The sequence below is a fragment of the Sus scrofa genome, chromosome 1 (genome assembly GCF_054392235.1).
Source record: "Sus scrofa isolate SSC_HxYL_T2T_F1_AM1 chromosome 1, Sscrofa_HxYL_maternal_Yorkshire_Landrace_v2.0, whole genome shotgun sequence".
NCBI classification, from domain to species: domain Eukaryota; kingdom Metazoa; phylum Chordata; class Mammalia; order Artiodactyla; family Suidae; genus Sus; species Sus scrofa.
Window position 1 is genome coordinate 250,511,732 of NC_139383.1, and position 13,858 is coordinate 250,525,589.

The following is a 13,858-nucleotide window of genomic DNA, read 5'->3' on the forward strand; positions in this document are numbered from 1 at the left end:
TTGAGAGCTCATGCATTTATGCAACAAGGCTTTATCACCAAGCCCTATACCAGGCGATAGTGCTAAGGTGGAAACGCCTGGCATGGGAGTTAGGGGCTAATGTCAGCATATATGCATACTCAAAATTATTCCTGAAAAATTTTCTATCATCAATTGACTTCCCAATCATTTTCTCCCCAATCAAGGCGCTGTCAGAGGTACTGCTGGTGGGAGAAACAGCATGGTCAGGGCCATGGAGTGATGATGGCTGAGGGATCTTTGTCTCCTCCTAGGACCCAGAACATGAAAACCTTAAACTCTCCTCCATTCAGGTCCCTCCTTTGCCTTTGAGCCTCAGTGCTGGATGAGAAAATGGAGGGCTGCCTCAGTGGTCACCTTCCATCAATTTCAGGCTTGTCATGGAATGGTCATCAGCCAGGGATCAGGAGCATACTGCTTTGGCAGGCTCCCCACACCTCCCAGTGGCAGCCAGTCCCCCAGGACCTGTTCTCACCGTTCTACAGAAATGTACCAAACACCTTCTATAAGCAAGACTAATATTCAAATTAGTCATTTGAAATGTATAGGGAATGTCAGACCGATGCAGACCCCAGCCACAGTAAAGTAGGGTCGAGAGGGCCACAGGAAGGGCCAGAGATGGGCTATGGAGAACTAAGGGACAGAAAGAGTGCCCTCACTTTCCTGGGTGGTGATAATGGAACTGACCCTTGGAGAAGAGAGAAGACCTGGGGATAAAATATTGGGGAAAGAGTACCCTGGGATGAGGGGCAAAGTCTGGGTGAAGGAATGGGCTGAGGCTGGAGAGTCAATGGGGCCAGGCAGCAAAGGCCTTAGGGTAAGACCAAGAGGAGTGAGCTTGGTTGTGTAGGCAGTAAGGAGCCAAAGGCCTGAAGCTGGGGTTAGAGGGAGGACATGGCTGGGGTGAAGCTCTCTTCCCAACATCTGCCCACATCCTCTCACGGGACAGTGCACAGCACCCTCCCAGGTTTGGAAAGCCCCCACTAAAAATCCTTCAGTACCAAGATCAGGCCTTTCTCGAGTGGCTTCAGCACCAACTTTAGGGTCAAGAGAGACAACCCTTTAGCTTTCTCTACACAACTGCCCTTCATTATGGAGAAACCACACCAAGATAGAGTGGGGGGGTAGGCATGGAAAAAGTGAAGGTTAAATGTAGGAAGAAAGACTACTGGCAAAGTGGAAGACTTAACTGACCTGAAAGCTCCCCGATACAAAATATCCAGAAATGCTGGGTAATATTCAAATTAGTCATCTGAAATGTATAGGGAATGTCAGAGGAAAGTAAGGGTATTTCCAAGATCAAAATAAAGCTGAAAACCAGACAAGTAGAGGGCTGCAGTGGTCTTAAGAGGTGCTGTCAGGGTAGCAGTGGAACTAGAGGCTTGCCATCCAAGCAGGAGGGAAGCTTGGTAAGGACTTACTCAAAGGGTCACTGGGAGTCTCACTGTGTGTGCGTCTAAACCCCTGGCTACCATCTGTTTACAGTCCTTGGGAAAGCCAGGAATATTTTGTCTAGGGAGACAACTGGTGTGGTGGGGGAAAAAAAACCCTGACCTGGCTCTGCCTGTAACCTCCTACACTACTCTTCCCGTCTCTAAGCTGCAATGTTATCTTTTAAATGGAAATGATGCTGCCATAACCGACCTCACAGGGTTACTGGGAAAATTCATTCATTCACTCAACAAATGTATATTCATCAATAAGTGTGACAAGTTCTGGGATATGGAAGGAACAGGATAAAACCCATGCCTTCAAGGAGTGAACAGAAAAGATAGAAAAGTGTATGGAAATGAATTTGTAGAGACAGGCTAGGTAGAGAGGATGGAGCTCTCCCAGCCTTAGCCAGGAGGGTTGGCAGGCTCTGGGTGAGGTGGTGTTCAAGCTGAACCATGAACGATGAGTGGGGGTTGTTCAGAAAAAGGTTCCAGGCATGAACAAAGTCCAAGTCTGAAGCAATGTGGCATGTATAGGTAACTACACATGGCACAGTGTTACTGGGCGATAAAGTGCAGCTAAGGTGGTGAGAGAAAAGGGCTATCAGAGACACAGTTTGCACAACTGGAAGAAAAGGCCTTGGATACACTCAAAATGTGTGTGAATTCCAGAGGAACTCCCTCCTCCTTGCAATAATTCACAATCCTCTTCCCACAGCCATGGCTCCTAGAGCTATTATCAGGCTACTCCTTTGAATTATCCTGGGGTCCCTAGAAAGCAGAGTGTGTGTCAGGGGCTTACAAGCTACTTCTTTCTTATAGATCAGGAGACAGGGACCAGGGAGTGAAACCAGGAAGAAGGGAGGGCCAAGACAAGGATATGTTGTAGAGATGGCTACTACTAGAGGCACCGCATCATTCAATCACATAGAAATGTCCCCACGCAGTCTGCATCTCAGGGAGAGTGACCAACTGTCCTGGTGTTCACAGGTCTGAGGGATTTCCCAGGACATGGGACTTTGAGTGGTAAAACTGGGACAGTTCCAGGCAAACAGGATGAGTTGGTCACCCTATTCTCAGGATGGTCTTCTGTGGCTGAAGTTTCTCCTGTGGAGTCTTAACTTCCCCCATATTTCTGGGGCTGAGAGTGTATGGGCATAAAATTGACAGGAAGGTCAATGAGGAAACCCCAGGGTAGGAGGAGAGAGACTTGCAACAAGGGCCTGGGTGAGACCCTTTCAGCTTGAGCCTACATGAAATCGGTATCCACGCAGAGCTAGTAACTGTAGCAGCCACTGGAATAAGAGATAGTGAGGCCAAGAGGATCTGAAGTGGAGCATCTTTCACCCCTAATTTAGAGACAAGTGTCCTGAGCAATCACCTATCTTCACTTTGTGAGGTCTCAGAAGCATGTGATAATCAGTTAGGTCTCTTAGTGTCCTGCCCCATGTTAGCATGAATAGAAGAGGCAAACACTTTTAAATTATAAAAATCCTATATATTAACTCAGGATAAAGAGGGAATGGTATCTCAAGACTGTAAGGGATTACAGATCATCACTAGGTGGACATCTTTAATAGATATGAAAACACAGGTGACCAGAAGTTCCAAGAAGATTTAATGCAGAAAGCAATGGAGATGAAATATTAACCAGAGTTGCTTTCAATTAAGAACCTTTGCCTCTTAAGCATAGAGTTCAGAGTTGGTCTCCTAATTCAATGTGAAGCCACTGAGTGTTCTTGCCATAGAACTCCAGCGCCTCCTCAGCATAGAGACAGTAGCTAAAACCAAAAGTGGATGAGATTGCCTAAATAATAGTGACAATAGCGATAATAGCGACAAGAGCTGTAAGATAATAATGGATCCTGAAGAACAAAACATTTAAGGACAGAAGAGGAAGAGCTCACAAAGAAGACAAGTAAGAGTAGAAACAGGAGAATTCAGTGTTGCATGTATGAAAGGAGAACCAAAAGAAGAGACTCCTCAACTGTCCAGTGCAGCAAAGAAGTCAAGTCAATAAGAACTGATAAATTTCTAATGGGTTTGGCAATTAGAGGTTCTTGGTATCCTTAGGGAAACCTCAGGTAGGCAGGAGGCAGAGTATGGTGGGTTAAGGAATGAATAGGCAGTGATGAAGTAAAAATGGTGATTTTAGACCAGTCTTTGAAGAAATTTGGTAAGATTGCTAAACCAGTTGAAAGGCAGATAGAGGAAGAAAGGAGATAACTGTTGGAACAAGGTCCTGAGGGCAAGTGGAGAAAATGGATAAGGTCCAGAACATAGGTGGACATATTGGCCTTGAAACAAATGAAGGACACTCAGAATGAGATAAAGGGAGGGATGTTAGATTTGAGGGCAGGAAAATGTCAATGACGGAGATGGTCAGACTTGATGGTCTCAGTTTCTCCATGAAGTAGGGCGCAAAGAATAGGGTGTGGGAAACTAAAACCGGGTATGAATAATTGTTGAAAGAAGCTGATGATGAATGGGTCGTGACTGTCAATGGAACAGGCATGAGATGGGGAAGGAACACCAGTTATATGAGAACTTCACCTGTAAAAAAGCCTCATTAGACTACAAGCCTCATACCAGACCACAATAAAAGTCTTCTAAGCCTCAGAGTTCCTGTTGAGGCTCAGGGGAAATGAACCCAACTAGTATCCTGGCCTCGCTCAGTGGGTTAAGGATCCAGCCTTACCATGAGCTACGATGAAGGTCGCAGACGTGGCTCTGATCACAAGTTGCTGTGGCTGTGGTGTAGGCCAGCAGCAGCCTGGGAACTTCATATGCTGTATGTGCGGTCCCCCCCAAAAAAGTCTTCTAAGCCTTAATACTGGTTATGGAGCATATGATTAGCATGTATATTAATTTACTCTCTTGTTAATTTAGAGATATTTATTGAATGACTACTTTGTACCAGATACTCGTCAAAGCACTAGGAATACAGCTGTGAATAAGACAAACAAGATTCTTCATGGGTCTTTCATCCTAGCAGGATATGTAGAAATAAGAAATTGTTAGACAGAAGTGAGAGCTCTGCAGATAATTAAAGCAGGATGATGTGATTCAGATTATCTGGATGACTCCTTTCAACTGGATATAAGGGAAAGCTGTGGAATGATACGGAGAAAGGGTTCCAGGCAGAAGGAATAGCTAGTGCAAAAGTCAGGATATAATTTGTGTTCAAAGCATGGAAAGCAGGCCTGTGAAACCAATGAGGAAAAGAGTGTTTCAAAAAGATGCCAGAGAAGTAAACAGGAGCTATATCCCAGTGTTTTGTAGACCAAGATAAGGAGTTTAGACTTCATTCTTGGTGCTTTGAAAAACCATTTAAGGATTTTAAGCAGCCTAGGTGGCATAATCCAATTTATATTTTTAAATAATCACTCTGGCTGCTAAGTGGAAAAATAGAGTAGGGGTACAGGACAGAGGCGGGGACACTGGTTAAGAGGCCTTTGCAGTAATCCATGTGAGACTTGATGTTGGCTGGGACTTTTCTTGATGATGAGACGTTTCAGATCCTTGATCAGTTCTAGAGGGACATTCAACAAAACTAGGGTGTGAGGAGTGAGAAAATCAAGAAATCAAAAATATGCCCAAAGTTTCAGGCCTGATAATCTGTATGAACAAATATTATTTACCGGAATAGGAAAGGCTAAGGAAAGAACAGATTTGAAAGTGAAAGGAACCAAGAGTTTGATTTGGGACAAGTTAAATCTGAGACACCCATCAGACATCCAAGTGGAGGTAATCAATACGAGGTTGGATGTTTCTGAGTCAAGTTCCAAGAGGTAGACAGAGCTGGAGACAGAGGTTGGGGAGACACTGCTGCAGAGAGTGTATTCAAAGTTTTATACCAGTGAAGATCACCAACAGAGAAGTAGCTAGAGAAGAGGATCTATACCCAAAACTTCAAGCACTCTGACAGTTGGAGGCCAACTAGCAAATGAGGCCACCAACTAAGCAGACCACAAAGGGGTAGCCAAAAGCATACGATATTCCGGTAACCAAGTGAAGAAAGTAGTTCAAGAAGGGAGTGGTCTGAGTTCCCCTTGTGGCTCAGTGATAATGAACCCGACTAGTATCCATGAGGACATGGGTTCGATCCCTAGCTTAGCTCAGTGGGTTAAAGATCCGGCATTGCCATGAGCTGTGGTGTAGGTCACAGACATGGCTTGGATCTCAAGCTGCTGTCACTGTGGCACAGGCCAGAGGCTACGGCTCCAATTCTACCCCTAGCCTGGGAACCTCCATATGCTGCAGGTGTGTCCCTAAAAAAAAAAAAAGAAAAAAGAAAAGAAGGGAGTGATCTATTGTATCAAGTGCTGCTGAGAGATTAAGTAAGGACAGAGAAGTGATCACTGGAGGTATTGGTGACCTCATCAAAAACAGTCTCAGTGGACTAGAAGGAGGAGAAGCCCAATCATAAAGGGCTGAGCAAAAAAAAATAGGAGGTGAGGAAGGAGAGATAGGAGATAAATGTGTGAGAAATGCTGCTGTAAAGGACAGCAGGGAGATAGGCCATCAGCTGCAGGAAGACATGGAGTAAAAAAAAAAGCTCTGGAGACAATGGAATACATATGTATTTTGTTGGGAACAATCTGAGTGGAGAGAAAGAAACTGGGGATTCAGCAGAAATTAAGAGAATTTTAGTAGAGATGGGAGAACTGAGAATTGAAAAAACAAGAGGCCAGAGGATTCAGCTCACAGTAAAACAGGTTATCTTCTATTAAAAGTAGTGGAGGAGTTCCCGTCGTGGCGCAGTGGTTAACGAATCCGACTAGGAACCATGAGGTTGTGGGTTCGGTCCCTGCCCTTGCTCAGTGGGTTAACGATCCGGCGTTGCCGTGAGCTGTGGTGTAGGTTGCAGACGCAGCAGACGCGGCTCGGATCACGCGTTGCTGTGGCTCTGGCGTAGGCCGGTGGCTACAGCTCCGATTCAACCCCTAGCCTGGGAACCTCCATATGCCGCGGGAGCGGCCCAAGAAATAGCAACAACAACAACAAAAAAAAAGACAAAAGACAAAAAAAAAAAAATAGTGGAGACTTCATCTGTAGCAGTATGAAGTCAGTGGGAAAGAGAAATACAAATTCAGCCAGATTGGGAGGTATGGTGGGAAGATAAGGGTGATCCTTTGTAGTTGCTTCCTACATTTTATCAAAGAAGAAGGACATGAGGTCATCAGATTAGATGGGGAGGGGTGTGGAGTGGATTCCCCCCCCCCAACAGAGGCCCTCCCAAAGAGTGGGGAGAGAAAGGAGATAAAGACGTGAAATAGTTGTGTTTAGGAGTAAAAAGTGAACACCTAGAAATAAGTGGTAGGATTTTTGAACATGGTTGAGTACTGATTCAAGATTTGTGGGAATCCATGAGATTTTTGTCCTTTTAAATGGATCCATTAGACTATTATCCTTAGTTTAAGAAACATTTACATATGATTTAAAAGTATTTTGGGCCTTTTTTTAGGGGATTTGTATTTTGGAGCATTTCATTTGTAGACCTCATTAAACTAGAGTTTTTTAAATAACAAATTTTAAGTGTGCACTATGTGCAACACTGGATGTGGAAAATGTACATCTGTAATACTGGATTTGGAAAATATACATCATATCTTCTCTGAGACACACTCAAAGCATTTTAGCAAATAAAAGGCTCTGAGAAATCCAACAGAAAAAGACATCAAATGTTGTTTCATTTCTCAAGCTTATTTGTGCAAAGAATATCTCTATTGCAGCAACTATTGATATCTTCAGGAATAACTTTCTTTGAAAAACCAATGTGAAAACAATCATCTATAATAATATCTTGAAAAAGGATATTTTATTCAATATTTTTGTGCCAAGGACCTCTCTAGCAGTCTAACAGGGACTATGGACATCTTAAAATGACATGTTAAAGTGCATAAAATAAACTATAAAAGATTACATAGGAAATAAATTATAATGAAATATAGTTTTCAAAATAATTTTAAAACAAATGGAGTACCTGAAGGAGAGAAAAAGAGGAAGGGACAGAAAAAAAATATTTAAAGAAATAATGGCCAAGGATCACATAGTGTATAATTCTATTTATATGAAACGTCTAAAATAAGCAAATCCATAGAGATAAAAAGTAGAATAGTAGTGAAGGGGAAGGTTGGAAGGTGATAGCTTAAAAGAACAGGGTTTCTCTTTGGGATAATGAAAATGCTCTAAAACTGGCTGTGGTGACAGTTGTGCATCATTCACATACGTAATAATATACACTTAACTGTACACTTTAAATGGCTTAATTATGTTATGCAAATTATGTCTCAATAAACTAAATCAGTTTAAAAAATAATGGCCAAGAAATTTCCAATTATATTGAAAATTCTAAATGTACAGAACATGAAGCCCAATGAATTCCAAACAGAAGAAACATGAAGAAACCTATACCAAGGCATATCATAATCAAAGTGATCAAAACCAATGACAAAGAGAAAATCTTGAAAGCAGTCTGAGAAAGAGACACATTGTATACTACGTAAAAAGGATAAGATGACAGCAGACTGGTTGTTGAAAGCAATGCAAGCTAGAAGACAGCAGAACAAAAATTTTAACATGTGAAAGGAAACACTGGCAACCTAGAATTTTACACCCAGGGAAATTATCTTTCAAAAACAAAAACACCACAATAAGATGCCACTTCACACCTATTAGGATGGCTATTATTCAAAAAATGGACAGTAACAAATGTTTGTGAGGATATGGAACCCTGATGTTTTGTTGGTAGGAATATAAAATGATACAGCCACTGTGAAAAACTGTTTGGTGATTCCTCAAAAAATTAAACATAAAATTACCACATGATCTGGTAGTTCTACTCCAAGATATATATCTACAACAACTGAAAACAGATGTTCAAACATAAACATTCACTATACCTATAGTCAACAATAATATATTGTACACTTTCTAAATTTAAGAAGGTAGATCTTATGCTAAGTGTTAACACAATAAAATTTAAATTTTTTAAAGCCTATACCCAAATGCTCATAGCAGCACAACTCATAATACACAAAAAGTAGAAAAAAAACCACAAATGTCCATCTACTGATGAATGGATAAACAAAATGTGGCATATACATACAATGGAATATTATTCAGACACAAAAAGGAATGAAGTACTCATACATGCTACATGATGAATCTCAAAATATGCTAAGTGAAAGAAACCAGTCATAAAGGACTACATGTTGTATTATTCCATTTATTCCATAGTCCATTATGAACTATCCGGAACAGGCACATCTATAGAAAGGCAAATCTACCAGATTAGTGGTTGCCTGGAACTGAAGGATGGGGGAAATAAGGAGTGAATTCTTGAACAAATATGGAGTTTCCTTTCGGGGTAATGAAAATATTCTGCAACTACAATGGTGATGATCCACAATATACTAGATGCCACTGAATTGCACACTTTAAAATAGTTTAAATGGTGGATTTCACATTCTGTGTATTTTATCACAGTTTTAAAAACCACAATAAGATACACTGCACACTTATTAAAATGATTTAAGTTTAAAAAGGCTAAAGCACTAATCATACAAATGTTGGCAAGAATGTGGAGGAACTAGAACTCTCCACATATCACTTGTGGGAACGTTATGTTACAATAACTTTGGAAAACAGCTTGGCAGTTTCTTAGAAAGTTCAACAAACACCAACTACCACAGGATCCAGCCATTCTTTTTCTAAGCATCCCAAGAGAAATGGAAGCATGCACACAAAGACTTATATACAAACATTTATAGTAAATGCTAAAAACTGGAAACCACCAAAGTCCATCAGTAGAAGACAAACAAATTGTGGTATATCCATACAATGGAATACTACTCAGGAATATAAAAAGAATGAGTTATTGACACATTAAACAATCTAGAAGAATCTCAAAAGAATTATACTAAGTTACAAGAAGCCAGACAAAAAAAGAGCACATATTGAATGATTCCATTTATATAAAGCTCTAGGAAATGCAAATTAAGATATAGTGACTACAGCAGATCAGTGGCTTCCTGGTGACTAGGTGATGGTGGGCTTGGTGGGAAGGGATGGGAGAGAGGGGTTCCAAAAGGACACAAGGAGGCGTTCCTGTCATGGCTCAGTGGTTAATGAATCCAACTAGGAACCATGAGGTTGCAGGTTCGATCTCTGGCCTTGCTCAATGGGTTAAGGATCTGGCGTTGCCGTGAGCTGTGGTGTAGGTCGCAGACATGACTCAGACCTGGTGTTGCTATGGCTGTGGCATAGGCCAGCGGCTACAGCTCCAATTAGACCCCTAGCCTGGGAACCTCCAAATGCCACAGGAGGGGCCCTAGAAAAGGCAAAAAGGAAAAAAAAAAAAAAAGGACACAAGGAAACTTTTGTGGAAAAAGGACATATTCACTATCATGACTGAATAATGGTTTCGCAGGCACATACAAATGTAAATACTTATCCAATTATATATTTTATGGGGAGGGTATTGTATTTCCATTACATCTCAATGAAGCTCCTAAAAGATTTTTTTTTTTTTTTTTTTTTTTTTTTTTTTGCTTTTTAGGGCCACAGGTACGTCACATGGAAGTTTCCAGGCTAGGGGTCAAATTGGAGCTACAGCTGCCAGCCACAGCCATAGCCACACCAGATCAGAGCCATATCTGCGATCTACACCACAGCTCCCAGCAAAGCCAAATAATTAACCCACTGACTCAGGCCAGGGATTGAACCTGCAGCCTCATGGATACTAGTGGGGTTCATTTCCACTGAGGCACAATGGAAACTCCTTAAAAACATTTTTTAAAGTGTATGTTCATGAAGAATTCCCACTGAGATCAGGAACAAGACAAGGATGTCCTCTCTCGCCACTACTCTTCAACATAGTTTTGGAAATCCTAGCCACGGCAATCAGAGAAGTAAAAGAAATAAAAGGAATCCAAATTGGAAAGGAAGAAGTAAAACTATCACTATATGCAGATGACATGATACTATACCTAGAGAATCCTAAAGACTCTACCAGAAAACTGTTAGAGCTCATCCACGAATTTGGCAAAGTCACAGGATACAAAATTAATACGCAGAAATCAACAGCATTTCTATACACTAACAATGAAAGAGCAGGAAAATAAATTAGGGAAGCAATCCCATTTACCATCACAACCAAAAGAATAAAATACCTAGGAGTAAACCTACCTAAAGAAACAAAAGACCTGTACTCTGAAAACTATAAGACACTGATGAAAGAAATCAAAGATGACACAAATAGATGGAAAAATATACCATGCTCGTGGATTGGAAGAGTTAATATTATCAAAATGACTATACTACCTAAAGCAATCTACAGATTCAATGCAATCCCTATCAAATTACCAAGGACATTTTTCACAGAACTTGAACAAAATATTTTAAAGTTTGCTTGGAAGCACAAAAGACCCAGAATAGCCAAAGACATTCCGAAAAAGAAAAATGGAGCTGGAGGAATCAGGCTCCCAGACTTCAGACTATACTACAAAGCAACAATCATCAAAACCATATTGTACTGGCACAAAGACAGAAATATAGATCAGTGGAACAGGATAGAAAGCCCAGAATTCAACCCACGCACCAACAGCCAACTCATCTATGACAAAGGAAGCAAGAATATACAGTGGAGAAAGGACAGCTTGGTCAATAAGTGGTGCTGGGAAAACTGGACAGCTGCATGTACAAGAATGAAATGAGAACACTCCCTAACACCATACACAAAAATAAACTCCAAATGGATTAAAGACCTAGCTATAAGACCAGACACTATCAAACTCCTAGAGGAAAACATAGGCCAAACACTCTCTGACATAAATGACAGCAACATCTTTTTGACAATAAAAAGAAAAATAAACAAATGGGACCTAATCAAACTTCAAAGTTTCTGCACAGCAAAGGAAACCCTAACAATATGAAAAGACAACCCACAGAATGGGAGAAAATCTTTGTAAGTGAATCGATGGACAAGGGATTAATCCCCAAAATTTATAAACACCTTCTGCAACTCCATACTAAAAAAACAAAAAACCCCATCAAAAAATGGGCAGAAGATCTACACAGTTCTCCAAAGAAGACACACAGATGGCCAAAAAACACATGAAAAGATGTTCAACATCACTCATTATTAGAGAAATGCACATCAAAACCACTCTGAGGTATCACCTTACACCAGCCAGAATGGCCATCATCAAAAAGTCTACAAACAATAAGTGCTGGAGAGGGTGTGGAGAAAAAGGAACCCTAGTACACTGTTGGTGGGATTGTAAATTGGTGCAACCACTGTGGAAAGCAGTATGGAGATGCCTCAGAAAACTAAACATAGAACTACCATTTGATCCAGCAATCCCACTCCTGGGCATCTACCCAGAGAAAACCACGACTCGCAAAGACACATGTACTCCAATGTTCATTGCAGCACTATTTACAATAGCCAAAACATGGAAACAACCTAAATGTCCATTGACAGAGGAGTGGATCAAGAAGATGTGGTACATATACACAGTGGAATATTACTCAGCCATTAAAAACAACGAAATACTGGCATTTTTAGCAACATGGATGGACCTAGAAATTATCATGCTAAGTGAAGTCAGCCATACAATGAGACACCAACATCAAATGCTTTCACTGACAAGTGGAATCTGAAAAAAGGACAGACGGAACTTCTTTGCAGAACAGATGCTGACTCACAGACATTGAAAAACTTATGGGAGACAGTTGGGGGGTGAGGAGATGTGCTTGGGCTGTGGGATGGAAATCCTGTGAAATCGGATTGTTATGATCATTATGCAACTACAGATGTGATAAATTCATTTGAGTAATTTTAAAATAAATAAATAAATAAATAAAGTGTATGTTCAGGCAAATAAAGCTCCAACATCCTGGAATGTAGCCTCCTTAGTCAATGCATCCAAGGAACTGAGAACTAAAGCATCAGGCAGCTGTAACTCAGTGCTTCAGCCCACAGGTGATGAACATCACTTCTAATCACACTGGCTAAAAACGTCACATGACCATGTTTTGCCTCAAGGGGACTGGGGATTGCAGGACCAAAGGGAGAAGTGGATATTAATGAACATTAATAATCTACCACAATTACCCATGACATACAATTATTTCCACATCAGCAAATGGCAAAAGAATTGAAATAGAATGTACTCAAAGAATATGAACTGTCCATGAGCCAGAAGTTCTATCCAGGAAAGGTACAACTTGATCCACACTTAGAAGTCCTCTATTCTCTCAATATGTTTCCTGAATGGAGAGCCACAATCCCAGATAACCCAGGGATAGCTGGGTGGCAACTTTTAAAAGCCTCTTAGCTACCTAGAAATCAACTCTTTTACACTTGCTATGCCTGCCTTCAAACACTTCCACCACTCACCCATAAAGCAGCTGCCCCTTATGCCATCAAATACCTCCACCACTCACCCATACAGTAGCTTCCCCTTAGGCCTCTATCAGGTGGGACCTATGCTCAAGAGGTCTAAAGATGCTACGTGAAAACAGAAGAAGGATTAATGCATTTTTTAAAGATATTTTCAACTCTGACCTAGTCCTCTTTTTTCTGTTTTTGTGATACAAATCTGGGTCCCCACCTTGCCAACTCTCCCACTTACCAGCTCTATGGCCAGAGCCAAATCCCTTCACCTTTCCCAGGCTCAGTTTCCTCACCTGTAAAAAGGGAATAGTTAAGGCTTACCTCCCAGGGTTGTTGTGAGAACAAGAATGAGATCATGTCTGTGGAATTGCTTTGTAAACTGTAAAGTTTTGTGTCAGGCCAACTTATCACTACTATCACCATCATCATTGTGGCTGCCTTGCACCATCTAGAAGGGGAGCCCCTGGGTTGGGGACAGCCCAGAGGAGAGAGGGGCTCCCAGCCTGACCCTGGACTTAGGGCCTCTCTCTAATTAACTCTTCTTGGCAAAAGTTCCTTGCTGGACATGTTTGCCTACCATCAAAAAGCCAGGTGAGGTTTCCAGGGGCCGCCCACTGGCCCTGACACATGAGGGAGGAATGATGATTCACCAGCCCTCTAACAGCCTCACTGACAGGCCTCTTGGCCCAGCCCCTGGCAAGAGGCTGTGGAGGGCTGGCAAGGGTGCAACAGGGCCATTAGGTGTTTAAGAAGAGAAAGGCTCAAAGAGCGAAGGGAAGAAAAGGGAGACATAAAGGAAAAGAAAGGAGGGCTCAAAAAGGCAAAAGGAAGAGGTGAATAAAAAGAAAGTAGAATGTGACTACCAGGAACTGGGGGGAGCGGGAAATGAGAAGTTGTTATTCAACGGGTATAGAGTTTCAGTTTTGCAAGATGAAATGGTTCTGGAGATTGGTTGCACAACAACGTGAATGTACTTACGACTACTGACTGTACACTTAAAAAT

The 13,858-nt window shown here is 41.5% G+C and overlaps 1 protein-coding gene across 1 annotated transcript in view; it reads right to left on the reverse strand.

Annotated features, from left to right (window-relative positions):
• The window catches only part of XPA (XPA, DNA damage recognition and repair factor), a 147,226-nt gene that overhangs the window by 132,909 nt on the left and 459 nt on the right, over positions 1-13,858 (reverse strand). Inside the window, exon 2 of the mRNA XM_084990715.1 lies at positions 13,094-13,148. Coding sequence (XP_084846841.1) covers positions 13,094-13,148 — 55 coding nt within the window. The remainder of the gene's footprint in view (positions 1-13,093; positions 13,149-13,858) is intronic.